The sequence below is a fragment of the Chelonia mydas genome, chromosome 16 (assembly GCF_015237465.2).
Source record: "Chelonia mydas isolate rCheMyd1 chromosome 16, rCheMyd1.pri.v2, whole genome shotgun sequence".
Lineage (NCBI taxonomy): Eukaryota > Metazoa > Chordata > Testudines > Cheloniidae > Chelonia > Chelonia mydas.
This window is the reverse complement of record NC_057857.1, coordinates 5,882,493-5,909,400: the sequence shown is the minus strand read 5'-3', so window position 1 is coordinate 5,909,400 and position 26,908 is coordinate 5,882,493. Positions and strand designations below refer to the sequence as shown.

The 26,908-nt window shown below is 50.0% G+C and overlaps 1 protein-coding gene across 5 annotated transcripts in view; it reads right to left on the bottom strand.

Annotated features, from left to right (window-relative positions):
• Window positions 1–562: 562 nt before the first annotated feature.
• LOC102942188 (dual specificity testis-specific protein kinase 1) overlaps window positions 563–26,908 on the bottom strand; it is a 67,251-nt gene continuing 40,905 nt past the window's right edge. For all 5 annotated transcript variants that reach the window (XM_037879960.2, XM_043530369.1, XM_043530370.1 and 2 more), the window contains exons 3-9: window positions 20,005–20,126; window positions 19,813–19,861; window positions 18,093–18,242; window positions 11,617–11,790; window positions 10,374–10,457; window positions 8,499–8,585; window positions 563–6,115 (exon numbers count right to left, since the gene is read on the bottom strand). In XM_037879960.2, the coding sequence (XP_037735888.1) occupies window positions 6,014–6,115; window positions 8,499–8,585; window positions 10,374–10,457; window positions 11,617–11,790; window positions 18,093–18,242; window positions 19,813–19,861; window positions 20,005–20,126 (768 nt within the window). In that variant the 3' untranslated portion in view covers window positions 563–6,013. The remainder of the gene's footprint in view (window positions 6,116–8,498; window positions 8,586–10,373; window positions 10,458–11,616; window positions 11,791–18,092; window positions 18,243–19,812; window positions 19,862–20,004; window positions 20,127–26,908) is intronic.

Genomic DNA, 26,908 nt, shown 5'->3' with positions numbered 1-26,908 from the left:
ACAAAACACATCCTCCCTCTGACTTTACAGGGTGTTCTTGTGAGTGGGCTGCATCTGAAAAAGCAATTAATGCTGCTGTTTGCAATGTATGAGTCAGAAAGTATGAAATATAAATGTGATCGGGAAGGAAAATCATTTTACTGTCGCTGGGTCTGTTTGGATTAGCCCGGGTTGCCAGGATGCAAGTGTCAATTTGATTGTCTTAGCACATCACGTGTGTTGTTTTCTTGATCTTCTATCTCCTAAACTAAAGCGAAGGGTCTGATTTAGTGCCGATCAGCTGGCCCCATTACAGAAAGATGAACAGCGAAAGATCTGGTCATCTCACAGTTAAAGCTGTTTTGCAAGTGCAATTTAAGTAAAGATTTACAGCGTCAATTACACAGATAAATAGAGCATGAACCATCTGTTTAGATACCATAGCTGACTGCGAGTGGAAACACACAGACTTTCTGTGACACTACTCAATCGACCCAGGAGAACAAAACACACACAAGAGCCTAGGACTGTGTGGGAAAGAAGCACTGGACTTTATTCCAAAGTGGCATTTTTTAAAAAGACATTCTGTGATAGAAACACACTCTCCTGTTGGATACCGTACATACACCATGGTCTGTACCCTCGCTCTCTTCTGTGGAGTGGAGAGTCTGTCAGAGTAGAGAGACAGGGAGCTGGAGGAGTGGGCTCCTGCTGGGGAACTGATGTGCTGAGCCTGTGATTAACTGTGACTGGGAGGTGAGTAATGCAACCTGGAGGACAACGGCAGAGCTACACAGATCCCCAGCATCGTGACTCCCTGATTTCAGAGGCAGGGCTCCGAGCTGGGAAGTTCAAATATTGAGCTGGACGTTCCCAAAGAGCAGGATGAGGGATCAAAGCCAGCTTCCTAGAGACAGATCCCAGCAATGCTCTTCACATCTGGGGTGGAAATTCCCCAGGGTGTTTGCTTTGGCTCATCTCAAACTTTAACTCTTTATACGTCTGGGGAGAAACCCTGGCTCTGTTGAAGGCAATGGCAAAACTCCCACTGACTTCAGTGGAGCCACAATTTCACCCCTGCTGTCTAGAAAGGACCTGACTGGCATCAACGTCTCCCTCATTCAGCTCTCCAGAACTAAATGAGTACCATTATCAGCTCCTAGCCACAGACAGGCCTAGCCTACTGCACTCAGCTACACATCTGTCCGGTTCACGCTCCCAATGACACCAGCTGGACACCTCTGCTTCGTACAGCCTCAGTGTGTACCAAACATATCCCTTTAACCAATGTACTTCCTTTCCAGGCATCCATGAAAAGATGCTACTGTTCAGAACAGTACAATTAAAAGCAGTCGACAATACTTTACTAGACCTTCAACAAAGTTTCTATTCGCTCTGCAATTATGTTCTACTTTGTAACTTTCACTGTGATCGGAGCCTTGGGTGAGGGGTTGCTGGGATTGGCTGGGGTTGCAGTAAATAACTGGAGAACGGGCTCACCTCACAAACGACTGCTCCAGCCCTTTACAGAGGAGCCAGTCACATGGCAAGCGGGCACTTGGAAGGACTGAAGGAGTAGACTGTCTTAGATGGGACACACCTATTGCTAGAGGATCATTCTTCATGCACCAAGGAGGTTGTCCTGGGAGATGAGGTTAGAGGTGTGAGAATCCAGCTAGCTCTTCTGCAGAGACCACTCATCACTAGCACTGCCCATTCAGCCAAGCCAAGCCAAATAATACGAAGCAACCCACATCTCGCTCTGCTCCAGATCTGTCCAGTCTATGGAGCTGGGCCTCCAAACTCCATCCTGTCCGGAATTCAATGAAACTTGGGCACTGAATCCCACAACGGCCTTTGAAAACTGCAACTTGTACCTTCAGAAGCAGGCCAGTGCCCATGCCCTGCAGCACTCCCTATGAGCAGGGCCCTACCTCGTTTTAGCCCCAAAAGTGCCTGCCTTCCATGCCAAATTGGATTCCTCTGTTATTGTTCAGTATTTGCAACAGAGGAGTGGGCTCACGCAGCTGGCATTCCAGATGCTGTGGAGAGGAGGCAAAGGGGGAAGGTCTCTGCTAATGTTATTAAAGCAATAGAGGGCCTTAACCACAGCCCACTGAAGTCAATAAATACATGGGGAGAGGAGAGGGGGAAATACCAGGGAGGGAGAAGAGCTACCGAAGCTACAGGACAATTTTGGCTCAAGAACAAATGGCGGTGGACGATCCAGGAGCATATTTAGGCTGGAGATCAGAAGAAGGCTTCTGCCCATCAGAGGAGCGAGGCTGTGGCACATCTCCCCACAAGCAGTGTGGGGCAAACAACCTAACTGGTTTTAGATGGAGCTGGATAAGTTCCTGATGGGGATGATACGGTGGGGTGGCCTACAAAGCAGGGGACTGGACGCCATGACCCAGGAGGTCTCTTCCAGTCCTATGTTCCAAGGGACTCTGATCCAAAGACTTCACTGGCTTTGGATCAGGCCCTATGTCATTCAGGGCTCTCCACGTTATGATATACCCTTATGTCCCTCATTTAGGGTCCACTCCAGCTCCCGCTGAGCCAATGGGAGTTACACATGGATGCTGGATTGGGCCGTGGGTCTTGCTCCACGTCACCATAGTTGGCCCTCAAAAGATTAAGAGGTACATCCCCTGCCCCCCACAACAGCTGATTGTACAGCCTGGCTCCTTTGAAGAGGGCAGGGGGATTCCTCAGCAGGTCTCCTCCTTTCCCACCATGCATCACCTTTTAATAGTTCAATGCAAACCTAGCTATTTGCCTTCTACCACCCTGCACTTTGCCATGACGCAGGTGGTGCTTGGCTCACACTGAAGATACACAGTGCATATCAATGGTGTTTGTACTGCCAGGCAGTAAAACACAAGCTCCTGTAACTTCCACTCAGATGGTACAGAGACTCCAATTGGGAAGCGAGTCAAATAGCCACGGTCTCCTTCCTCGGCAGAATAATTAGGGAATCTCACCCTGCTGCTCCTTAAGACTCTGCTCCTTGGAGCCCGCTGCACAGAAATCCATATTTGCTGAGCATATTGTAACTCTTAAGCAAGAAGTCCCTTGTGTATAAACTCATCAGCAAATGACAAAAAGCATAGCAGCGATACAGAGGAAAATGGAGCAACAAATAATCTTCCAGAAACATGTTTGAACTAGTAAATCTCTCACTGTAAGATGCATCTTTGCTGCATTGAGTATATTTCTTGCAGACTTCCAAATCCTTGCAGTCCCTTGAGAGAATGCAAAACCATTACAACGCTGTCCCTTATTACTGCAGACATTCACTTGCACAGATGTCAGTGCCATTTCCCCACACAGTTGTTTGTATTTCGCAGGACACAGAATCCACCAGCATTCAAAGTCTCTGTATTTGAGCGGCTGCATTGTTACAGGCTTCAGGGAGCAGCCAGAGCCAAGGAACATCTGAAAACACTGGTCAAGACATTTACCAAGTGTGAAATATACAATAAGAAGTGGCTGTGCGTCAGGTTACAGCACATCACCGCAGTGTGTGAATTGGTCCCCACTTATGCTTCATCATTTGTGTGACAGCAGCACCTACGGGCTCCATGCAGGACTGAGGTCCTCTTGTGTTCAGCCTTACTGTCCGGACAGGCCCTGCCCCGAAGAGCTACAACTTAGGGGCAGGAGCTTCAGCCAGAGTAACCTGGTGCAACTCCATGAAATTCAACCGAAGTACACCACTTTAAACCAGTGATGGAGCTGGCCCTGCTGCTGAGAAATCATTCATATACAAGACCCTACCATGTGTTAGGAGAAGCCCAGAACTAGTCAGATGCTGGATTTATCACTTGCCTTTTTTTTTTTAAGTTTACACTAGAAAAGGGTTTCTGCTACTGCTAGTTAACTCTAATTAACCCCTCCCCTTCCTGCCCCTAATTTGGAATCCCTCCCATCTCAGCCCACCCCATCTTCTCCAACTATTTCCCTAACTGTATTTAACCTCTTTCTGCTGGATCCGATCCCAGAAGAAAATATAACACTTGGACCTTAGCATCTGCAAAGCACATTAGCCCTTTGATTCAAGGACACCACACCCTGCGAAGTGGGTCAGTGTCATCACACACAAACACCCACACATGAGGAAATGGCTTTGCACAGGGGATAGATGACTGGCACATTCTTCATTTCTCCTCCTGAGCCCATAAATCAGATGCTCATGCATCCCCACAATGCCTCAGGACTTGAGCCTCCGCAAATTCCTCCTTCGCTTCGGGTGGGAATAAGCTGTTTTGCTGTGGCCTGACTTCTCTAACCAAAGCCTCCCCATCCCCGACTAACAAATCAATGGGGTCCAACAAAGACGGCTCTTGTTCTGCAGCTCTGCAAAGCGTGCCTCTGTCTCCAGCCTTGCGCTGGCACTGTCAGTCCCCCGGACAACACATCTGCCTGGCAGCATTAGTTCAGAAACTGCTACGGGAGGGTGCTTTGCAGAGGTGAGAGAGAGCCCGAAGTGCTGGGCCTGCACGAACCTGATGATGGGATCCCATTAGCAATGTTCAGGACACTTGCTTAGGTGCACTGATAAACTAGGGTTTCCTTTCAGGGAGTGGTTAGTCTTTAATGGGATAAGGCGGAATCATAAGGTGGGTATTACAGTACCAGAGTCTGAACCTGCCTGTCGGGGAGCGCATCCGCCCCTGGAGAGGGCAGCTGGGGATGGACCCAGAACAGTGATGCAGCAGGATATGATCTGAAGCATATCCCAAATCAGCGAAGGCCAGGGCTGCCAACCCCAATACACCCTGTCCCGACTGCCTGCATCATGGAGCGCACGCCCCAGTGCCCACCACGACAAGGGGCATCAAGACGCGAACACAGCCAGGAACTCACAGGGATCTCCCCAGGGTGGAGGTGGTCGGCGTTATCCTGCCTGCTTGCCAATCATGGCCCCTCACCAGTGACTAGCAACCCCCTGATAGACCTGCCTCAGAGCTTGTTGGGATGTTTTTGTATGGCATGCAACCCTGTCACAGGAGTCTTGGGGGTGTGGGAGCCATGGGAATAAACCCAGACAGTCTAGCATCTGCTGTAAGAAAGCTAGGACACACCTGTACCACACAAAGACCCTCTGATGGTATGGACATGCCTATGACATGGTGAGCACCTGTGTTGGTATGGGCACGCTTGTAACACGGCAAGCACTTCTCTGTTGGCACGGACACGCCTGTGACACGGCGAGCATCCCTGATGCAGCTTTTCCAAAAGGTATATATTGGTTCATTCGTTTATATTTTTTCAAGCAAATACCCCCGTCTCAGTGGAATGTTCCACAAACAGGCAATTTTAACTTCCTCAGCAGCCAATCAGGATTCCCAAACCATCACCCTCTGTCTACACGAACCCCCCAAAATGCTCTGAGCACAACAAGCGTGCTTGGACGCTGGCCGGTTTCTAGGAAGGTCACATGACCAGAGACATTACAGAACGTACTCTCCTCTCAAGGCTACTGGAGGACGGTTTTAAGGCTATGTATTGTAAGGCGACTTTACTGGCTCACAATCTGCCATGCCACCCCTTCCCCTTTACACAACGCCAAATCCACAGCCTCCAGAGATGGCTCCGATGAAGGCTGGAGGGCTGAGACACAGGTAGGACTATGGAGGGGTGGGGGGAGCCACACTTCTATCCTGGGCTTCAGAGAGCATCCCCAGCTGAGATTCAATTATCAAGCGTCCCCTCCAGAATCTCTCACCTTCTGTATTTACATCAGAAATTAGTATCTTCTTTAAAAAACAAAAACAACCAAGCAAAGACTGCTCAGTGTTGGAATTATTTCTGTTAAAAACTTCAGCTAGAAAAAAACCCTTGGAAAGTCCACCTTTGTATTTTTCAAGCCACACTTTCTATGTGAGAATGAGAATACAATTAAATAAATACCAGGGCATTACTTCGCTTTTTCACCCTTGCGCTCTTTCTCCTCTCGCCTTTTCTGATGTACAGGTAATTTACAGTTTGCGTCTGACTCCATCAGGGCTCAGAAGAGCCTGGGCAATCATCCAGACAGCTGATTGTCCTTTAGAGCCTCCAAACTCTCTGCTACGTCTTCCAGTTCATCCAGCAGCTCACAGAAAGAGGGCCTCTTAAATGCTTCCACCTGAAAGGGGGAGGAGGAACATGAGGCTGAAGGGAATTTCCTGCTGGGAGGGGACATGGGGAAAATAGGGCTGACTCTCCCAGGGGCTGCAAGCTAGGCTAGTGGGACATCAAAGCTGCAGACCTGACCGGGGTCTCGACCTTGCAAGTCCTCCCATGGTGCACACAGCAAGGAGCAAAGGGGCGCTGTGCTCCAGGGTGAGGGTGCATGGAAGCAACTTGTGGGCACAAGTAAGGAGAGGCACAAGGCACAGCCCTGGACGCTGAGTGGTGGGAAGTCCCAAGACCCTCTGCACCCTGATTTGCAAGGCAGCAGGGTCCAAAAGGAGTAAGGTGTGAGGGTGTCTGAGATGTGGACATCAGCATGACCCTCCCTCCCAGCTATGCTGTCCCCTCTTTGCCTCTTGTCAGAAGTAACTTCTTAGCAGCTTTATCATGTTAACACAGAGCCAAGCCCACCTGCTCATCCATTTTGCCTTGAACTTGTTTGCATGATGTGTCGCACCTGCTCTATGGACACACAGGTTACAGCTGACTTTGGCACGGCATTTGCATAGGGGTCTAACAACGTCAAGGACACGGAAGCTTAAGACCCTCCTGGTTCTCCTCTCTCCTGCACCTGGTGTTACTCCAGTGTGAGGGGAGACTCTGGCTCTCTCAGGGAAACTCACCCCCATATGGCAGCCCTTTGCACCACTAACCCAATGCAAAGGACCTGCAAAAGGGCCATCAGGCATCGGAGCCACCGAGCTGGAAGAGCCCTAGGACCGGGGATGTTCCAGGTCTGGGGTCAGGAGAGGTCATGCATGCTGGTAACGCCGTGCCCCTGCCATGGCAGCAGAGGTGCCAGTGAAGCTGCCCAAGGCACTGCACTCACCAGGGCTGAGTGGCTGAATGGGGCCCTAGAGGCACCTGAGCGGGGGATGTGCAAGCTGCCTCTCCTCTGCACGGAGAAGAATAAGGCCAGTTGTGTTTCTCAGACTGGGCCTTGAAACTATTCATGCACAGAAGCCCAGAGCCTCACAGATATTTAGGCACCTAATTCTCATTGAAATCGGTGGGAATTAGGTGCCTAGTGCCTTTGAGGATCTGGACCAGAATCCAACCCAAAATGTGCAGGGCCAGGGGATTTGAGGGGGAGGTTTTCAAAGCCACAAAGCAGGCAAGTGCCCAGTTCCCATTGCCTTCCAGTGGGAGTCGAGTGTCTGGCCACCCTTTGTGCCTTTGATAAGCTCCCCCTGAATCCCTCCCGACACATCTCATCCTGAGCAGGCCTGGCCATGGCAGGCGTTTTGCATCGTCAAGTTCTTGACTTTCCCTTTGAAGTGCTGCGCAGCGCGAGGCCTGCGGGAAGGTCCTCCACCTTGTATGACACAGACCCGCTCTCTGCAAGCCACCTGAATCATCCCCAGCCACTTCTCCTCATGTCAGCCTTAGAGATGCAGGAGCTAAAGACATGTGACTTGAAGCCAGCTACCAACTCTGATTCATCATTTTGATTCTAGAATAAACTAATGACACATCTTGAGGATTGTTGCTGCAGCTTCTTTTAATTTGCTGCCGTTGAGTTCCAAAGTAATTAGTTGAAATATAGTCACAGAACTCTCTGCTATCTGCCTGAGTGAGAAACTGCCTTTGTTTCTTCCTCCTTGCAAGTAATGTGGTGAGTTTTTGCCTCATTTCTAGCCTGCCCTGTACGGCCTGGCAACAGAGCTGCTCCAGCCAGCACAGTGAGGCATCTTTGCTATTTCTGTGACATTTTATTTAAAAAACCAGAAGTTAAAGGAAAATGAAAAAGCAAAAGATGATGTGGTGTGACCGGTGGGCCCTGGAGAACAAATTTGTAAAGTCAGCAATGCAGGCAGACCACATCCTCTAGGTCCTGTTTCTCCATCTGCATCCTTGCCATTTGTATATCAGACATCTGTGTATGCCAGTGGCCATCTAACCTTTTTTTGCTGTGGGACCACGTCACTGCACAGAGAAGGGAGGGGATTTTGAGAGAGACTCCTGGGAAAATACATGCCGTTTCCTCCATTACTGCCAGGGCAAAAACCATTTGGTGCAGCGGGTAAGTTTGACAATGACACCCGGATTCAAAACTTGCCCCTGTGTTGCCAGATTCCCTCAAGTTTTCTCATTACTCTGCCGTTGTCACACACCGGCTAAGTGTCCTCTTGTAGCGGTTAGTCTACATAGAGGATAAAACCTCCCCTCCGCTGCCAGGTCCCCAAGTCACTCCTTTCCCTCAAGTGGCAGAGGGCTGTGACGAAGGGGAAGGGCTCAGTCCCCACTGGGGTTGAAGGGCAGTTCGAGTTCTCACACACAGCAAGTGAGATGGTAAAACTGAAAGAGAGAGAAAGGAAACCGAGGGAGAAACCTACCCGACAGCAACTAGCGGCTAGGTCCAAAACCCGCTTGGGACATTCACTGATCATTCCTTGGAAAGCTGCAACGTCCAGGCCATAATCCTGGTGGAGAAGACAGACAACGAGATTCTGGGTCAATGACAGGCGAGGGGGAGGGGATGGTCTGACTGGGCGGGGCGTGGGCTGTGGGAAAGCGCTTTGCACCAAGGAACGGGATTGTGACGCCTCAGAACAATTGCAGGGCTCAGGATATGGCTCTTTCCAGGTGGCTGGCCAGGGACAAGGAATCTGACGGATGTTTTACCCTCCCTCTGGAGGCACTTCCCAGTCCCTGAAGCTCGACCCCACCAGTGGCCACGTGAACCTCAGCGAGAAGCAGGAGACATGGTATGGAAGAGTCGGATCACAAAGCAACCCCTATGCCCTTCCTTCGCACCTCGCATCAAAGGATCTCAAAGCACTGATCCATGGATTAAGATTCACGACCCCTCTATCATAGCCATTACGTTAACGGCTAAGCGCACACACGTACCAAAGTAACAGGCACTTTAGAAAAACGATCAATTTATTGATAAGCAGTGGAGCCAGGAAAAGACTCAGACTCCCCCAGTTCCTAGCCGTGCGCGCTCACCCTTAGGCAACGCTGTTCCTCTAGCGTAAATGATTTGAAATGGATTCAGAAATTACAAGGAAACATGGTCCAGTGGTTAGGACACTAGACCTGGACTCAGGTGACCCAGGTTCAAATCCCTGCTCTGCCCCAAACTTCCTGTGTCACTTGGGGCCAGATTTTCACTTCCCTATCCAGATAGGCTTCTCGTGGGGGTTTTAAATGCTCTTTTAGGTGCCTAATTCCCAAGCAGGCACTTTTGAAAATTCCCCTGGGTGCCTATCTGCATCTTTAGGAGCTGATGTACCTTTCAAATCTGCCCCGTAATCTCTGGGTGCCTTAGCTCCCTATCTGTAAATGGAGATGACAGCGCTGCCCTGTTGCGCAGGGGTGAGGACAAATACATTCAAGATTATGAGGTGCTTAGGCACCGTGGTGACGGGGGCCACCATGTCAGCACCTGAGCTGGAGATGAGTGAGTCAGTGAGCTCCATCCTGGGAGGTGATGAGCACTCACTGTCAACGTGAAATCCAGGCTTTCAGCTGGAGCTCAGCCCTTCGTAGCACTTTCTGTGTCTGTAGCGTCATCCTTTGAGGCACCACTTTCTGACATAGAATTCCCTTCCTCTCATGCACACAGATGGAGAGTTTAGTCTCTCCCCAGTCTCAGGTTATTTTGAGTTCTTTCCTTCCTTCTTTCCCTCCTAAGCAGAGCAGCTCGGGAAAGGGCATTTCCATCCCAGGGGAAGTTCCAACAGCACCACGTCGGTTTGGAGCCGTTGAAATAGAAAAGAACTTCGTGGAAAGGGAAGTCACGCCAGAGCATTTCTGACTCGGCGATGTTGAACCAAACCAACGACTGTGCCATTTTAAAAATGGAAACAATATTTCACCCTTTCCATGCAAAAGGCCACAGCGTTCCAGTTCAGAACATCGATATGGAACGACTATTTGTGCTTTGAATTGACCATTCCACTTAAAAGCTGAAACGTCAATTCAAAACGGTATGTCTGGAAGAGAGGTTTGAGATGAAAACATAGGGAACCAAAATGGCACTTCAGAAAAACTGATTACATTTGATCAAAGCTGATGCTTTTCCCACCGAGAATGTAAACAAAACCCACCACAACAAACTGGTTATTGGAAAACTCTGTGTGTCTGTGTGTGTGTCTGTGTGTGTGTCTGTGTGTGTGTCTGTCTGAGAAACCACAGGCACCCAGTCTGTTAACTTCAGAGCATGCAGGATCCACCGGTCAGACCTGAGCTGCAGTAATAACTACCTGCGTTCTGGGAAGCACTTCGGGGTCAGCGGGGATTCTGCCCAGTATTTCACACAGGACTATGCCAAATGAGAACACATCAACCTGCAAGAGGGGCAGAAACACAGAGTGAGGGGGGGCTCTGGTGTGTACAGAGGCAAAGGGTCAGAAAGAGGACGGCAGACCGAGCAACCCTGCTTTGAGGTCACCCAAAAGCAAGGGTGTGGGCAGGGAAACGTGTAACAAGAGAACAATCCCTTGCCTTTCATTCTCTGCCTGCCTTCACCAAGCTGCTCTGTTCCTTTCAACATACAGCGCAGGGAACTGCAGGAGGTGCTGTCTTTCAGCTGAGACATAAAACAGAGGGACTCACTGCACATGGCCAAACACCCAGTGACACCTCTTTACAGATTAAGGCCTAAGGGATCATTGTGATCATCTTCTGTATAGACAGGCCATAGAACTGCCTCAAAATAATTCCTAGAGCAGATCTATAAGATAAACACCCAAAACACTGCAAAAGGGAGGGGTGTTAACCCCAGTGTCCTCAGCTAATTCAGATGTGGATAACTGCATATGATATTCTTCTTCCCTTCCTGTCCCTAAAGCTTCGTTCAATGTTGCTGGCACCTTTATAGTGGCAGCCACGTTACCACCCCAGAACTGGCTGCATTTCAATGGAGGACAGAGCGATCACAATAGTTACATAGATGTGTAGTTACCAAACAGCCTGCTCAAGTGTTTTCTTTAACAGAGGCTTCACCAGCTCTTTCTCCAAAGTAAGGAGAACACGTCCCACAAGCAGCCATAATTGACCCAGGCCAGTCAAGCATCAGAACCTCTTGTCTCCAAAGGACCTTTCCTAGGCAAGCTTGCATGGCTCCCTAACTCATTGGAGAGCTGGAGAGAGCAGAGCTGGGATGAAAGAAGGGAGAGCAATACCCATTATGGGAAGTGGAGCTTTCCTGTCCTCTCCCACCTATCCCAGGGAGAAAGATTCTCCAGCACAGCACTTGTGCCCTCACTCTGAAGGGTCTGACCAGAAACCTCTCCATGCTTGGTGACACTCAGCCAGGCCTCGGACCCCACTGGTGTGGAGCTGATCCTGCCAGGGACCCATAAACTCATAACCAAGTCAACATCACAGAGCCACCATCTGGAAGAGAAGCTAACAATACTGATTGTGCGGGAGGCTCTGGAGAGCGACAGGGGGACCTGACCTGGGCCTTGTGGACACACAAGGGGCAGGGAGGCAGAACTGTACCTTCCTGTCGTACGGCTCCCCCCGCAGCATTTCAGGGGCCATCCAGAAGGCGGAGCCCACCAGGGACAGCTTCCTCTCCGGGTTCTTCATGGGCAGCTCCACCACCTCTCTGGCCAGACCGAAATCCGTCACCAAGGCTTCCCGGCCCCGCTGGGTCACGCGAATGAGGCAGTTCTGAAAAGAGTCCCCCAGGGCTGCTCGTCTGAGATTCCCACGTATAGAGCACCTGAGCCTTTTTCTCCCCATCCCGCCCCCCCCCCCCACCCCTCTTGCAACGCACCCACCTCATGCACTAGACCAGCTTTCGGCTGCGCTGGGGAGGTACAGAGTGCCCATTAGCATCAACAGGGGTGGAGGGGACAGAATGTTTTCGGGATGCTCATGCAGGATGGAGCCTTTCGGATGACCTGTCCCAGCCATAGCTTGCAGCACCATGTACACAGCCCTAGACAGACCTGAACTGACCCTCACCACCCCCAGGGGGGCTGTGCTCGCCCAGTGAAAAACTGCACCAAGAGTGTTTTGAGTGACTTGTCCAAGGCTGCACAGCGAGACGATGGCAGAGTGAGGACTAGGTCGCAGGAGCTCCTGCCTCCCACTTCCTGTACAAACCACTAGCCCAGACCGCCTCTCCTGTCATAATGCTCTTTGTCAGGTGCTTACCCCTCCCAAAGAGATGGGCTCTGATCCCCCACAGCAGGGTATCTTCCTAAAACCAGTTCTGAGTTCCCTGGCAAGGGGTTGCAGAGACAGCAATACCATGGCCAGTACGCCAGGCTCAGGTCCTGTTCTGCCACCCCTCTTTGCACACGGCTTTCGTGTTTCTCTTTATCCTAACCCAGCAGGAAAGGAGCCATTCTGCAGAACATTTCCTGCTGCAGGAGAACAACACGAGTGGGGGCATGTTCTCAAGGCCCACGTGTCTCACACCCATGAGCCACGCCCCATCCAGAGCTGCTTGGCCTGTCAACTTCAAAGTGTCCGTGTGTGTGTCCGTCCGTCCAGGAGTGACGGGAAACCAGCATGGTTTCCAGAGTTGTAAGGACCTTCCCTGCACCTCCATCCTTCCCCACTCCCCTCACATGGAGCCTTTTCAAAGCACAGAGGACGCTGTGGGATGGAAAAGACGGGTAAAGAAGGAGGTAGATGAAAGGGGTGGAAGAGAATTTATTCAGTGGAAAGAAGCACTTTCTCCAAATCTCTCCTCCCATCCCACACAGGGAAAGGACCTCCTGCAGGAACCGCCTGTGGAAGCCACAGGACCCTGTCAGCCCATGGGCCATTACCCCGATACTGCAACTGCAAATCCTCTGAAACCCGCAAACAGCAGCAGTGACATGGGCCACCTTTCCCTGCTCCATCCAGACGCCAGAATCAAGCCCCATCAGAGGAAAGGCCTCGATCCTGGTGTGAACTACGTGCTGAAGGCAAAGTCTCTACACACCATTCTGGCCCCACTAAAGAACAGGCAGACTGGACAGTGGCGTTTCAAGAGACAATGGGCAGATTCTGCAGTGACAGAGCTGCTAGAGACAGACAGATCCTGGCTGAGCCCCCTGCTGATCTCAGCCCTTCAGCACAGCCCGACTCCTTCCCCTGCGCAGGGGCAGTGCTGAAAGGCTGGGGTCAGCAGGTGGCTTTGTCCAGCAGGGAGTCCAGAATTCAAGGGGTGCAACCTTTCGCTCCCCTCCAGGCCCCAACCCTTCAGCGCGGCCTCAGGGCATAGAGGATGTTTTCAAGTTTACTAAACATTCTTTCCTCCATCTGTTTCAGGAGGAGTGGAAGGGCATTTACATTTGTCTCTTTCCAATAGGCAAGTAATTGAAAGGCATCGCCTTTATTCCTCTCTAGCAGACTCTCATGCAATTATCACAGGCCCATGTAAGTCTCTTCTCTCCCTGCTTTCACCGGCTCTCTCCTGGATCCCAGCCCCCATGTCCCACCTCTGGTTTTAAAAGAAAATCAAAAGAAGGAACCCACAGCATTAAACTTCTTTCTTTTCTCAACTTGTTGCCTTTTTTCCTGTCCTCCCATCCCCTGATATTAATCCTGATAGTTACCCAGAAACCTGTGAAGTTCATTTTTTCCACCAACATGCCCCCGTTTTTTAATGTTCGTAACGAACACCAGCAAATTCCTGGGAAATTTTAAACAAAATAAAACCTGGAAACGAAGGGCCTTAATTGTAGCTCACCAGTCCGAGGGCACACATCAATCGCTCAGGAAACCGGTGCCTAGAATTTGCTGCTTTTAAAAGAAGAGCTCATTTTTAGCAGTGACCCTGGGAACATGAGAGGTTTGGGCTGAGATTTTCAAGGCCACCTAAGGGAGATGCAAGTGCAAATGCCTTAAATATTAATGAGAATTAGGCTTCTAAATGGAAGCCTTGTTCAGTTTTCGTAAATAGAGGAGACGGTCTAAAATCAGGACAGCTCCCCCCCACAACTAAAACTTTGTGAGGGGGTTAATAGAATCGGACCTGGTTTGGGTTTTTCAAAGTGATCAGTGCGCATACACGTACGTACACACACACCCCTCATCTTGTGGCAAAGTCCTATCGAATTGGACAGAAAACAAGAACATTTCTATAGGACTTTTTGGACTATGCTACACATTGAGCAGAGAAACAAATCCCTGCTATAGAATGGTTCATGCAACCTCTAGAAAGCAGATCATTTTCTATTAAACCCTATGCCAGTAGGCTTTGGAGAGTAATTCCTATAGAATCCTGTTCAATTTCTACAGAAACCTATTGGTTTCATCTCTGTCAAATTCCGTAGGAAGGTCTGGTCAGAGTAAGGCAGGTTTGGAAAAAACAAACAGCTGCTTCAGATGGCTGGATGTCACTGTCAAGTGGATTTAATGCCTGCATCCCCTCCCCACCTCCCATATCCTAGGCTGTCAGCACTGCAGGGAAACGGAGAAATTCCTATCAGGGCCAAACAACTGCAGAGAGACACACATGATGTGCAGTGACATTCTGAAACGTGCACTGGCTTTCTGAGCAGGACCGGGGTGGCTCTGATTTTACAATGAGTTAATGCAACATGCAGATACATTTGCGGGAAAATACATTTCAATGGATTTTATAGGACATCAGCAAGGAAAGCCAGAGGCAGATTGAACCTGGTTGCCAGGCTGTTTCCCACTGGAGTTTGTGTTTTGATGGCTGGCGATTAAGCTGGGCAAACAGCTGTGGGGATAATGAAGCCAACCTAACATCCTGTATTGATATTCCTCAGCCTTGTAATGCGTGGCTGGCCACATCCATCAATATTTCAAGGTTCCGCTGAGACGCTCAGGGAACATCAATGGAGGAGTCACGACACAGTACCAGCAAACAGATCACTACGTGCCTAGCTTCGACTGCAAAGGATCACGGGAATTGCTTCAGTAAAAGCTCAGTGGACTCTGGTCAGATCCGGGTTCTAGGTCAGACACTCAGCTGGTGTAGATCAGTGTTGCTCCGCTGAAGTCAATGGGAGATCTGATCACTGTCTTGGTGGCATCACTGTGTTTCTATAAAGCTGCCATCCTCCCTCCCCTCCAAGGCAGGGGTCCTCAACCTTTTTCTTTCTGAGGCCCCCCTAACATGCTATAAAAAAATCCACAGCCCACCTCTTCCACAACAGCTGTTTTTCTGCATATAAAAGCCAGGGCCGGCGTTAGGGGATAGCAAGCAGGGCAATTGCCTGGGGCCCCATGCCACAGGGGATCCCACGAAGCTAAGCTGCTCAGGCTTCACCTTCAGGCCTGTGTGGTGGGGCTCGGGACAGCTGGGCTTTGGCTTTTTGCCCTGAGCCACAGTGAATCTATTGCCAGCCCTGTTTGGCGGACCCCCTGAAACCCGCTCACGGCCCCCGAGGGGGCCTCGGACCCCTAGCTGAGAACTGCTGCTCTAAGGGAACTTGGGCTGATAGGCAGAGCGGATGAATTTGACGGCTCATCCCCAGGCTCACGATTTTGTAAGTCCACCTGCAGAGGTGAGAGAGGCTGGCTTGACAGCCCTGGAGAATGGAGCCCTCTACGAGAGGCACTGCGATCCAGTGACTAGAGCCCTGGACTGGGACTCGGTAGAGCTGGATTCTATTCCTGGCTCTGCCATTGGCCAGTTGGGTGACCTTGGGCCAATCATGTCCTCTCCCCATGCCTCAGTTTCCCCACCTGTAAAATGGGGATGATGACACTCACCCTCCTTTGTAAATCCTTTTACAGCACTAGATATTATTATTATTACTGACACACAGGCAGCACCCAGCCCTTGCCAGAGCGTCTGACGATAACGCTGGGAGCTGGCGTCTTCTCTCAAGCCTCTGCCAGGGGCTCTCAAAGCACTTTGCACCCATTAGTCAATGGAGCCAGAGACCCTCCTGCCCCTGAATCCACTGAGCATCATTATCCCCATTCTAGAGACGAGGAAAGGAACAGAGGGGAAGTGACTCACCCAGGGTCCCCCAGTGGGGGAGCAGAGGAATGGGGAACAGACCCCAGGTCTGCTGAATCCCACTGCTGTGCTTAGCCACGTGAGAACCGATCTCTCACCCTGACCCACAAGGGCCATCTCTAGGGCCCAGCAGGGAATTCAGCCGGCAGGTCTCTCAGTCTCTGCTCAGCCTCCCAGCAAGGGGACCATTAGAGCCAAAGTCATCCTAAGCACAGCTCCACTGACGTAAATGGATTTATACCAGGGGTGGATTTGGCCCTAACTGGAGGAATCTCCCTGCAGATCAATCTGCCAGGGTTAGAGCCACACGGCCCATAATAATGCAATGGAGAAACAGGCCCCTCGAGCATCACCATCACCCCACGCAGCCACAGACAGAAACCATGTCTAATGAGAAGTGTGGATGATGAGCAGAAAAACAGCAAAGGATGGCACAGCCCAGAACTGCTCTCCACGCCCAGTACTGCAGGGCCAGGACAGCTGCAGCACAAGGCAGAGATTCTGTTCCACCAGTTCCCGACACCAGAGTCTCGATTATTTCGTTGGTGATGGCTGCAATGCGATGCCCCTGTGGAGGTCATCAGCATGGAGCGAAATCAAACCTGGGACCGCTGGATCTGAAAGCACGAGCCTCTACTGCAGTGGTCCCCAAACTTTTCAGGGTTGTGTCCCCCCCTTACCCCTGTCCGCGCCCCTGCCCAGTTGGGGATGTGGCTCCCAGGGCAGGGACGCAGACACAGGTAAGGGGATTGCAGCTGGGGCTGGGAGCAGGGCCGGGGATGGGAGTGGAGCCATGGCTGGGGGCGGGAGCAGAGCTGCAGCCAGGCCACGACGAGGGCCAGCAGCCAGACCCACGGCTGGGTGCGACTCCACTCCCGGACCTGCCCCCAGCCTCGGTCCCAGGCCAGGAATGGAGCTTCTGCCATGGACCAAGGCAGGGGTCAGGAGCGGTGTCACAAGCAGGCTGCAGTGGAGGCTGGCAGCCCAACCCACAGCCAGGTGTGGAGCCATGGGACAGGGACAAGCGCAGGGCCGGGAGCTGCTCCATCTGCTGGAGGAATTAAAAGGCCGGGAATTAGCTCATTTGGGTGGCAGAGCCAGAGGTGAGCAGACCTGCAGCCCACAGCTCCAGCAGAGCAGAACGAAGCGTAAGACTCTGATACAGCTGCCCAAAGGGGCCCTCCCTGAGGGAAGGGGGGGACCCACCCCGGAGACAACTAGAGAGGGAAGTACCCTGTGGACCTTGGACAGCGCTAACCCCCTCTTACCTACTGTGGTTTGGGTTTCCCCACTAGGGGAAAGCCTTGAACTAAATTGACCCAGGGGGTATAAGGGATGAGAGGAAGAAGCATGGGGAGGACAGCCTTAAGCAGCCTTGGTTGCCAGACTACTGGTAGCCCAAAGGGCCCTGGGTCGGAGTCCGGTGGAGTGGGAGGGGCCAGGCTCCCATCCCCACAACCCCCTTGGCAGCCAGGAGTTGCAGGCGTGACCACTAGGCCACGCTCCCCAAGTGGGAACTGTCACAGCTACACATATAAAACAGAAAGAGTTCCGGTGGCAGGGCGAACTAACTCAGTGCATCTTGTCCCTCCCTGTTATTGATGGGTCGCTTCTCTTTTCCCTTGCGGAGCTCGTGATTAGAGACAGAGCCCTGGGTTTGATTCGCAAGCTGGACAGGAGACATCTCGCAACCATGGCGGGAGAAGAAGTGTGGAAATCCCAGCACGTCCATTTCTACCCGAGTTGCTTTTCTGACCATAACCGTGCTTTGAGGAGTCTATTTTTAGCTCTTCCAGGATCTCCTGCCTGGTACGTAACTAACATGCCATAATGACAGGCTGTGTCAAGGAAGCTTTCACAACTCACCCTTGGTGCAGAGGATCAGCACGTGGCCAAGACACCACATAAGTCCCACTTGAGCCCACGGGGCTCAAGTGGGATTTACGTGGTGCCTCGGCCGTGTGAGTAAGTGGTACACAGGCCCAGCCCTTTGCCCGGGGATGGTGAATGTCAATCTCTGAGCACAGCCCACCTTGGAGTTGAGATCCCGGTGATAGATGTTCTTGGAGTGCAAGTAGATCATCCCCCTGGTGATGTCTGAAGCCAAGTCCACCTTCTCCTTCCAGCTGAGGGTGATCTCCTTGCTGGCCAGGAGCTCTTCCAGGCACCCACCGTTAACGTACTGCAAAAACGAGACACAACAGGGAGTCTGTGGAGGCCAGGCTCTGCTGGAATGGAGGCTCTGCAAATACGCCTCTGCAAACACTCTGTTCAGCTCTGTTTGGGAATTGCTTGATCTCATCAGCCCCTCTCGCGTGATGCGGGCGAGTACTGCAGCAGCGCCCAGTGGCCCCAGCCAAGATCAGGGCAGCAATGTGCTGGGTGCTGTACAACCACTCCCAGTAAAAGAGAGTAATTGATTGTGGCAGGATCCGAGAGTTTTCCACCACAAGGACTACTGCAGTTTAAGCAAATCGGGGGGGGGAACCGGGGGGGAGAGCCGGGGGATAGCTCAGTGGTTTGACCATTGGCCTGCTAAACCCAGGGTTGTGAGCTCAATCCTTGAGGGAGCCATTTAGGGATCGGGGGCAAAAATTGGGGATTGGTCCTGCTTTGAGTAGGGGGTGGGACTAGATGACCTCCTCAGGTCCCTTCCAGCCCTGATAGTCGATGATTACTGTGCAGTGCAAGATTGCAACAGCACACCGGGAAAGTACTAGCATGCAGCACCAGATTACCCCCGGGAGCCCCAGCACTCCACACCCACTCAAGGGCCTCTCGCTTTGCAGTGCCGTGGGGAACTGCAAAGACACGCATGCTGGGCAGGAGCCCTTTTGCCTTTGTCGTTTAACCCTGAGCGAGTGAATTTCAGCATGGGGCTCGGCGCTCTGACTGGTGCGTGGGTGCGGCCATGCAATATTCCCCCTCCAACCTCTGCTGATGCAGCTGGATCATGAGCGACAGCACCCGGGGGCCTTTCCCAAACAGCCTGTCCAGAGTGTTTGAAGTCAGTGCTGTCGAATGCTGCAGGGTTTCTACTGCCTTCAGGTTCTTGCTCTACCGGGCCACCTCCCCTCCTTGCTGATCTAGCAACGGTCTCCTCTCTGCCCCTCAACATTATCTTGACATTGTTGGTGCAAGAGGCTTCTTCTCTGCAGCTCCTCCTCACTCTCAACTCTTCAGCCCACTCCAAACAGCTCTGGTTTCCCCAGCCTACCCCCTTTCAGCGTCATTTGTGTGAGTCGAGTCTGAGACACTGTTTTCTCTGGAAGACACCATTCAGAGTGTAGGCCTGATCCTGCCCTCTTTAGTCAGACAAGACACCCAATGCTGTAAATGTGAATTCTGTCCGAGAACGCCATGCAGGATTGGGCCCTATCATTGTGTTATGGAAAATGTACTGTCTGCATTTATAGTGCAATTCTGCTGTCTCCTTCCCTGCAGTGAAAGTGCCTTACGCAATCTATGAGCAACACCACCCGTGTGCCAGGGCAGGACCCAGGATCTCTGGATCTAAAAGTGAGAGTTCCTACTACCAGAACTAAAGACCAGTTCTATTAGCTCAATGGCAGTAGGAGATTCGGGAACATCTCTATGTGACCCAGCCACTGGAGACAGACGAAGAGCGACCGTGGGGGTTACCTGTGCTTTACACGTTTCCTCTGGAAAGCGAGACTGCAAGAGTTCATCCCCTATGACCCTGACTGCCCTCACAATTAAAAGCAAGAAGTGTCCCAGCAACAAGCCTTTACCTCTAGAATTGGGTACAGCTTCTCATCCTTCACGCAGATCCCAAGGTACCTATGAGACAGGACAAAAACTCAGGTTTAGGTTTCTTCTCATACAAAGATTCCAACTCTGACTCTTGACTTAAAAACCCAGGCCTGGCACATCTCTACCAGGCCCTCTTCCCTAGCCACTGCCTCTCCTGTGGCACCACCCACCTGACAATGTTCGGGTGGGAGAGCTTCTGCAGCAAGCTAATCTCGCGCACTATCACCTCCTGGTCCACGTCGTTCTTGTAGATTTTCACCACCATCACTTTGCAGGTCCCACTCTGAGTCACCTGGAGCAATGTGAAAAACGACACAGTGAGATGCATTTTATCCCAGTAACGTACGCCAGCCCCCACAAGGAAAGGAAAGGAAATCCTTCCCAAGATCACACAAGGCCTGGTGCCCCGCTTGCCTTACACCTTGTGCAACATGAGGGCTAAAATGCTACCACACAGATTCATACCCGCTTTGCACAGGTGTAAATTACTGCACAAGGCGCAGGGCTGTCAAGTATCCGGTCCAAGCTCCAGAGCACCCAGATCCAGCAGACCCAAACGGGACTACTTTGCACTTAAAGTTAAGCATGTGCTCACGAGCTTTGCTTGATCAGGGCCCACATCACAATGCACCACTGAGTCACTGAATGAACCGTGGAATCTGGGCTTCCCACTCCCCGCCACCCTCAGAGATGCATGTTAGCAGGTGGTTCAAGGCAAGGTTACTCTACCACGCACCTCCTCAGTAAATAGCTAGAGAAACTGGTTTCCAGGGCTTCCCACCAGCAGCCATTTCTCAAATTCAGACACAAAATAGAACATTAACTTCCCCTTAAAAGCGTAACAGATAAAATAAGGCATTTTTAGCCAGGACCTCTATTGCCCCCGGTGGTAGAAACAGGGCTTGACTGTAATGAACACAGTTCATTGAGGCTGCTGGACACTGACAGACCCTGTGGTTCTCTGCGGCTCTGTCGGTCCCAGGTTGATAACAGAGACTGTGCTGTCTAGTGTCACTACAAGGGGTCTGCCTAAATCCTGGGCTGGACCCACAAGTCACAGAGCGAACTGCTGACTAGAGCTGGTTGGGAATTTTTTAACAAACTGATTTTTTTCAAGAAATGCTGATTTGTCAAAACTGAAACCATTCATTCAGCAGGGCCAGGTGCCACACATTTACCAACTCAAAAAAATTTGCAGGAAAAAAGTTTCTAAATCATCCAAATGTTTTGGTTTAACATTTTTTAAACAAAGTACCCTGGTCTTCCAGTTCCAGATGACTTTTCATTTCAACATCTAAGCTAATTCTGATCTTTTTAAAGGTTTAAAAAAAGAAAAAAAATGTCAAAATTGAAACAAAATATTTAAAAAAACTGTTGAAACAAAATGTTTCAAGTGAACCAAAACAAACAAACCAACAAACCAGTGTTTCAGTTTGCAAATATTTTCAAGCTTGGAACCTTTCATCACAATTCAAGACAAGACAAATTCAGAACTCTCTAGAATATTTGCAGGATGGGAAAACTATTTCTTGCCCAACTCCACCTCTGGCCAACTGTCCCTTTAATGTTTTATTTTTAACCAAGGTAATTGTTAGGTGGAGGAAATCAGTGGTACAGCCTTGATCAGTCTCTTGACACTACTGCTGGGGATATCAAGGTGAACCCAGGTGCGCTGTTTAACTTTCTGCCCTTTTTGTCATTTGTTCAAAGGTCAAAACCGTTTAAACACAGAATGAACTGGCACCATGACACCATTCAATGCCCCAAAACGTCATGTGTGATACGGCTACCTGCGCAAGCTACTTTACAGATAAGGTTACCTTACCACTCCATAGCAGGTGGACTGAACAAAGAGACTAACGTCAATCCAGTTTGGATTGAGAGAGGAATGCTAATTATAACTAGGGCTGCAAGATAAATAAGTCTTGGGGCAATGTTAACTCTGGTCCTGCTCCCTTCCAAGAATAATGCAATCAAATACCCAATGCCCATGACAGGAATAACCCTGCCTCTGTGTTTAAATGGATTGCAAAGAAGTTTTGGATCGGGCATTACCCAACCATGGGATTTACTAATCTATAACCAAACTTTACAATGTGCATTATTATTACATGCACCGTCATTACAGTATATGGCTAGAGATGCACTGTAAGAACCTAGGACCATGGGGGTTCTGGGCTGCCAACATTTCCACATCACCACTGGAAGGTTAGGCTGGGTTTCTGCTAGAGGACCCTGCAAAGCGAGGCACCGCAGGAAGTACCGCACAGCAGGGCCCTCACAGCCCACTGATTGGCTCATGCTGGTGTATAAACCAGGAGCCATCTTGGGGAGCTGTCTGAGCAATGATGCAGACCATCTGCTTGCTTCCACTCCTGATCATGCTTTGCTGCAGACCCTAAACTCTGGCTCCTGACCCCAGCTTGACCCCGACTCTGCTACTTGTCTATAACCTTACCTGGTACCTGACCCTGACTTCCTGGTGTCCTAACCCGGCTCGACCCCGACCCCACTACTCATCTCCTTACTGCACTTGGTAACTGACCAGTGCACACACACCGCCCTGACATACAGAGTGAATGACATTTTACTCCAGAGGCTGTGGGCTTCCTGAAATCTGTGGCTGTGCAAAAGGCATAGAGAGCATTTAAGAGGTCCCACCTTCTCGGGGCACCCAGGATGGTGGGTGACCTTGTTTACACCCCTGCCACCCGAGTGAGAGCGTTTACCTTGGGGCAGCTGGGCATTGGCTCCTGGACAACACCCGCCTTTCAGGATTCTCGCCCTCTTCTCAGGACTCTGCCAGCCCTACTCTGCTTTGCAGGTTAACATTAGGTGCACCCCAGTCACTGAACGCTCCAGAAACATCCCCCTGAAGTGTCCAGCCCCTGTCACCGGGACACCCACAGTAATCACCAGATAAGCTGTCCCCAAAGAGACAGTGTACAACAGCTGGAAGGCTGCAAGTCAGGATCAGGTCCTTTATAACAACACAGGGCTGTAAACTATTTACGGTGAAAACAAATATAAGTTTGTTAACAAAGAACAGAGATCCACTGATTCCAGTGCCTGTGGAATAAGAATAACTGAAAAGGCAAGGGTTACAAATAAAACACAAAGATAACCTGCTTCCCCAAGCCTAGAACTTCTCTCTAGCAAGCTAGTATTATCTAAAGCAATTTCTCACCTAAAACCTTTTCTGCAGAGTTTGCGGGTTTACAGATCTAGATTTTCATGAGTCCCCTGCACCCTTCAAGGGGTTTTGTCGGTAATTCGATAACAAGGGGGTTCTTTTTTCTTCTTCTTATAGTCCAGGAACCTTTGAAATATATCCTTTTGAAGTGCACCCCGAGGCAGAACTCTTCTCTCCAGTTGCTGGCTCTCTGGTGTGCTGGCACCAGGCTGCCTTCACATCACCATGTTAGTTTGTTTTTCCCATTTTGCTTCCAAATGTAACTCCCATTGTATTTAGTTCACAATGCTTCGTTTACATGGAGACGGGTATAGCGGCAAGACATACTTCTGTCTGGCAGAAGACCTGTTTGTCCACTCTGCCTTGTTGACTTAAAAGCATCATATCAGTAGGTATAGATAATTCCTCATATAGGGTTAATACATGTATTTTATGATTATACTAATGACCAGGGTGTTACTGGCTTTCACTTAATACCTCACAAGACATTTTCTGGATAAACACTATGAAAAGACAGTGTTGGGTGTAATGAGTTTGTCAGGCCTGACAGTACAGCAAACCCTTTGTCAGCTGGCACTGAGGGGTTCTTAGACTCACAAGCTGCAAGTTCTGAAAAGCTTTAAGAAGAGCTACCATATAGTTCTGGGGAGGGTTATTAGCTCATTAGAGTGCTGAGAAACGGCAGCTGAACAGAAACATGTGGACCCATTATGCAAATTCCACCCTTATTTTCTGTGCAAAACTGACAACGGTGCCAATTATCTTCCATGCCTGTGCAGCACTTCTGGAGACATGCCACAGCACACTCACCCGGGCTTCTGAGCAGCCCCATACTCCTCCCGACCCTCCTCTGTCCTAAACAGATGCATTGTGGTGGCCAAGCTGTTCAAGTCCTCTAGACACACATTACACCACTTCAATCCGATGCAGAATGGCAGAGCAGCCTTTCAAACCTGCTGGCACAGGGTGAGTCACCAGGGACTGGGTTTCTTGCTGTCATAAATATAAAGGGAAGGGTAAACACCTTTAAAATCCCTCCTGGCCAGAGGAAATACCCTTTCACCTGTAAAGGGTTAAGAAGCTAGGATAACCTCGCTGGCACCTGACCAAAATGACCAATGAGGAGACAAGATACTTTCAAAGCTGGAGGGGGGAAGAAACAAATGTTCTCTCTGTCTGTGTGATGCTTTTACCAGGAACAGAAAAGGAATGGAGTCTTAGAACTTAGTAAGTAATCTAGCTAGATCTGCCTTAGATTCTGTTTTGTTTAAATGGCTGATAAAATAAGCTGTGCTGAATGGAATGTAGATTCCTGTTTTTGTGTCTTTTTGTAACTTAAGGTTTTGCCTAGAGGGATTCTCTATGTTTTGAATCTGATTACCCTGTAAGGTATTTACCATCCTGATTTTACAGAGGTGATTCTTTTACTTTTTCTTCAATTAAAATTCTTCTTTTAAGAACCTAATTGTTTTTTCATTGTTCTTAAGATCCAAAGGTTTGGGTCTGTGTTCACCTGTGCAAATTGGGGAGGATTTTTATCAAGCCTTCCCCAGGAAAGGGGGTATAGGGTTTGGGAGGATTTTTGGGGGAAAGATGTTTCCAAGCGGGCTCTTTCCCTGTTATATATTTGTTAGACGCTTGGTGGTGGCAGCAATAAAGTCCAAGGGCAAAAGGTAAAATAGTTTGTACCTTGGGGAAGTTTTAACTTAAGCTGGTAAAAATAAGCTTAGGGGGTTTTCATGCAGGTCCCCACATCTGTACCCTAGAGTTCAGAGTGGGGAAGGAACCTTGACACTTGCTAACATCCTTTATTACACAGATTTTGCTGTTAGGACTGCAACGTAGTGCTTAATAAGCTGGTACCATTTCCACTGTCATTCATTTTTAATTCCTTTGCTCCTCCCCATCTCTCCTTCTCCAAAGCTGAGTCAGTGCTGGCACCATAAGGAAGGTAAAGGAGAGCTTGGCACAGCCCACCTCACTTCGGTCACACCTGGCTCTTTCCCAGCTGCTTTACTGCTCAATAACATGACTCCTCTTCCCCTTCCTTCTGTCTGCTTCTCCTGTTACACACGGTATTAGTTTATGCTGAAGCGTAGGAGCTATTGAGGTGGAAATGCAGGAGACAACGACTAGCATGAGACCACCAGACCTGCTTTAGATGTAGATCTAGCCCTGAATCTGAACCCAGGTCCCCGAGACTCAGAAGACTGGGACATCAATAATCCTTTCTATGGGCCCGATCCCAAAGCACATGGGGAGTTGCCTTAACCAGCTTTCAGGGATTCTCCTGACATAAAGGGAATCCCCAGGTGGTATACAGTCAGCATAGGCAGATCTGTGCCAACTGCTCTCCACCACCTGACAGAGGGGACAATCCTGGGTGGATTGAGGGCGTGGCTGGAGCACACAGTGCTCCCCAATCCCCTGCCAGCAGAGCAGTCCCTACCCACCATATCTTACAGCAGCCCTTTGGCTGCTAATTTATGCTGAGGTCCAGTTCTGCCCTGGGTCAGCCTGAGGATCAGAGGGACGGAAAGGTATCTCCAGGGCTTTCCCGCCACTGAATACAAGCTGAAAAGTGATAAAGGGGCTTGTGCTGGGCCTAAGTCAGAGGACAGAGAGATTAAGTTTAAACTCTGCTCATCAAAAAAGAGGAGGGAGTTGTGAGGCTTACTTAATTTAAGGTCCGTCGACAAAAGGAGCTGTAGAAGTTCAAAGTCTTATCTCCAATTGTATCTAAAAAACGGACCAGCAAAAATCCATCCATGGCTTTGCCTTTAACTAGCGTCATGGAATTTTAAAGTACTCGATAACTATTCATGAATCAAGGCTCATGCACACCCTGAGCCTGAATACCACGTGTCACAAATGGTGAAACTGAGGCACTCAGAGGGAAAGGGACCTATTCCAAGGTCACAAAGTGAGCCAAGGGCAGAGCCGGGCACTGAACCCAGATCTCTCGAGTCTGTCTCATGATGAAATCCAAGTCGAGCCTTTCTCTCTAGCCACCTTGCTTACACAGTTACCTGCTTGTGCGCACAGGTGAGAGATAAATGACAGCAGTACAGATGCTACAGGCAACATTTCAGGGGGGAGGAATAGCTCAGTGGTTTGAGCATTGGCCTGCTAAACCCACGGTTGTGAGTTCAATCCTTGAGGGGGCCATTTAGGGATTGCGGCAAAAATTGGGGATTGGTCCTGCTTTGAGCAGGGGGTTGGACTAGATGACCGCCTGAGGTTCCCTCCAAGCCTGATATTCTAGGATTTTATGATTCAGTGCCCACATCAGAAATGTGGGGTTTTTTATGTTGTGAGGTTGCATTCATGTGTGTAAAGCTCTTTGGAGGAGAGCGACTACCAGTAAAGAACTTCAGAATGTCATCTTCAAGGGTACTTAAAACCAGGAGTAGCAAACATGCCACAGTTACAGGATACAGGGTCCAGAGGAGACTACTAGACCTACAAGGAAGACAGGGAATTGGGAATGCAAATAATCCACATGCTTAGTAACCGTAACAACTCGAGTCTCCAATCAAATGTCAAGTCCCACTGTAGGACAATAGCCGAGCCCGTCCTTCTCTGCATTCCGAGTCTCTGAGCCAAACATCTCATTCAACCTTTATTTTTTGATATTTTTGCTTAACAAAAGTTGTTTTATCTTCATTCAAGCTGTGTGTCTCCAACCTGCCTACTGCTGGAATCCCATTCAGCAGCAGGACAGACTGGAAATGTCACGCACAATAGAAACAGCAACTGTTACTACGGCAATTTGCTAAAGAAAGGCAGGAGAGAGAGAGAAGAGGCAGTAGGCACTCAGTGGAGGTTGGGATGAGTGATTACTCAACCAAGGCTCTTGTGGGAAGTGGGGAAGGGCATTG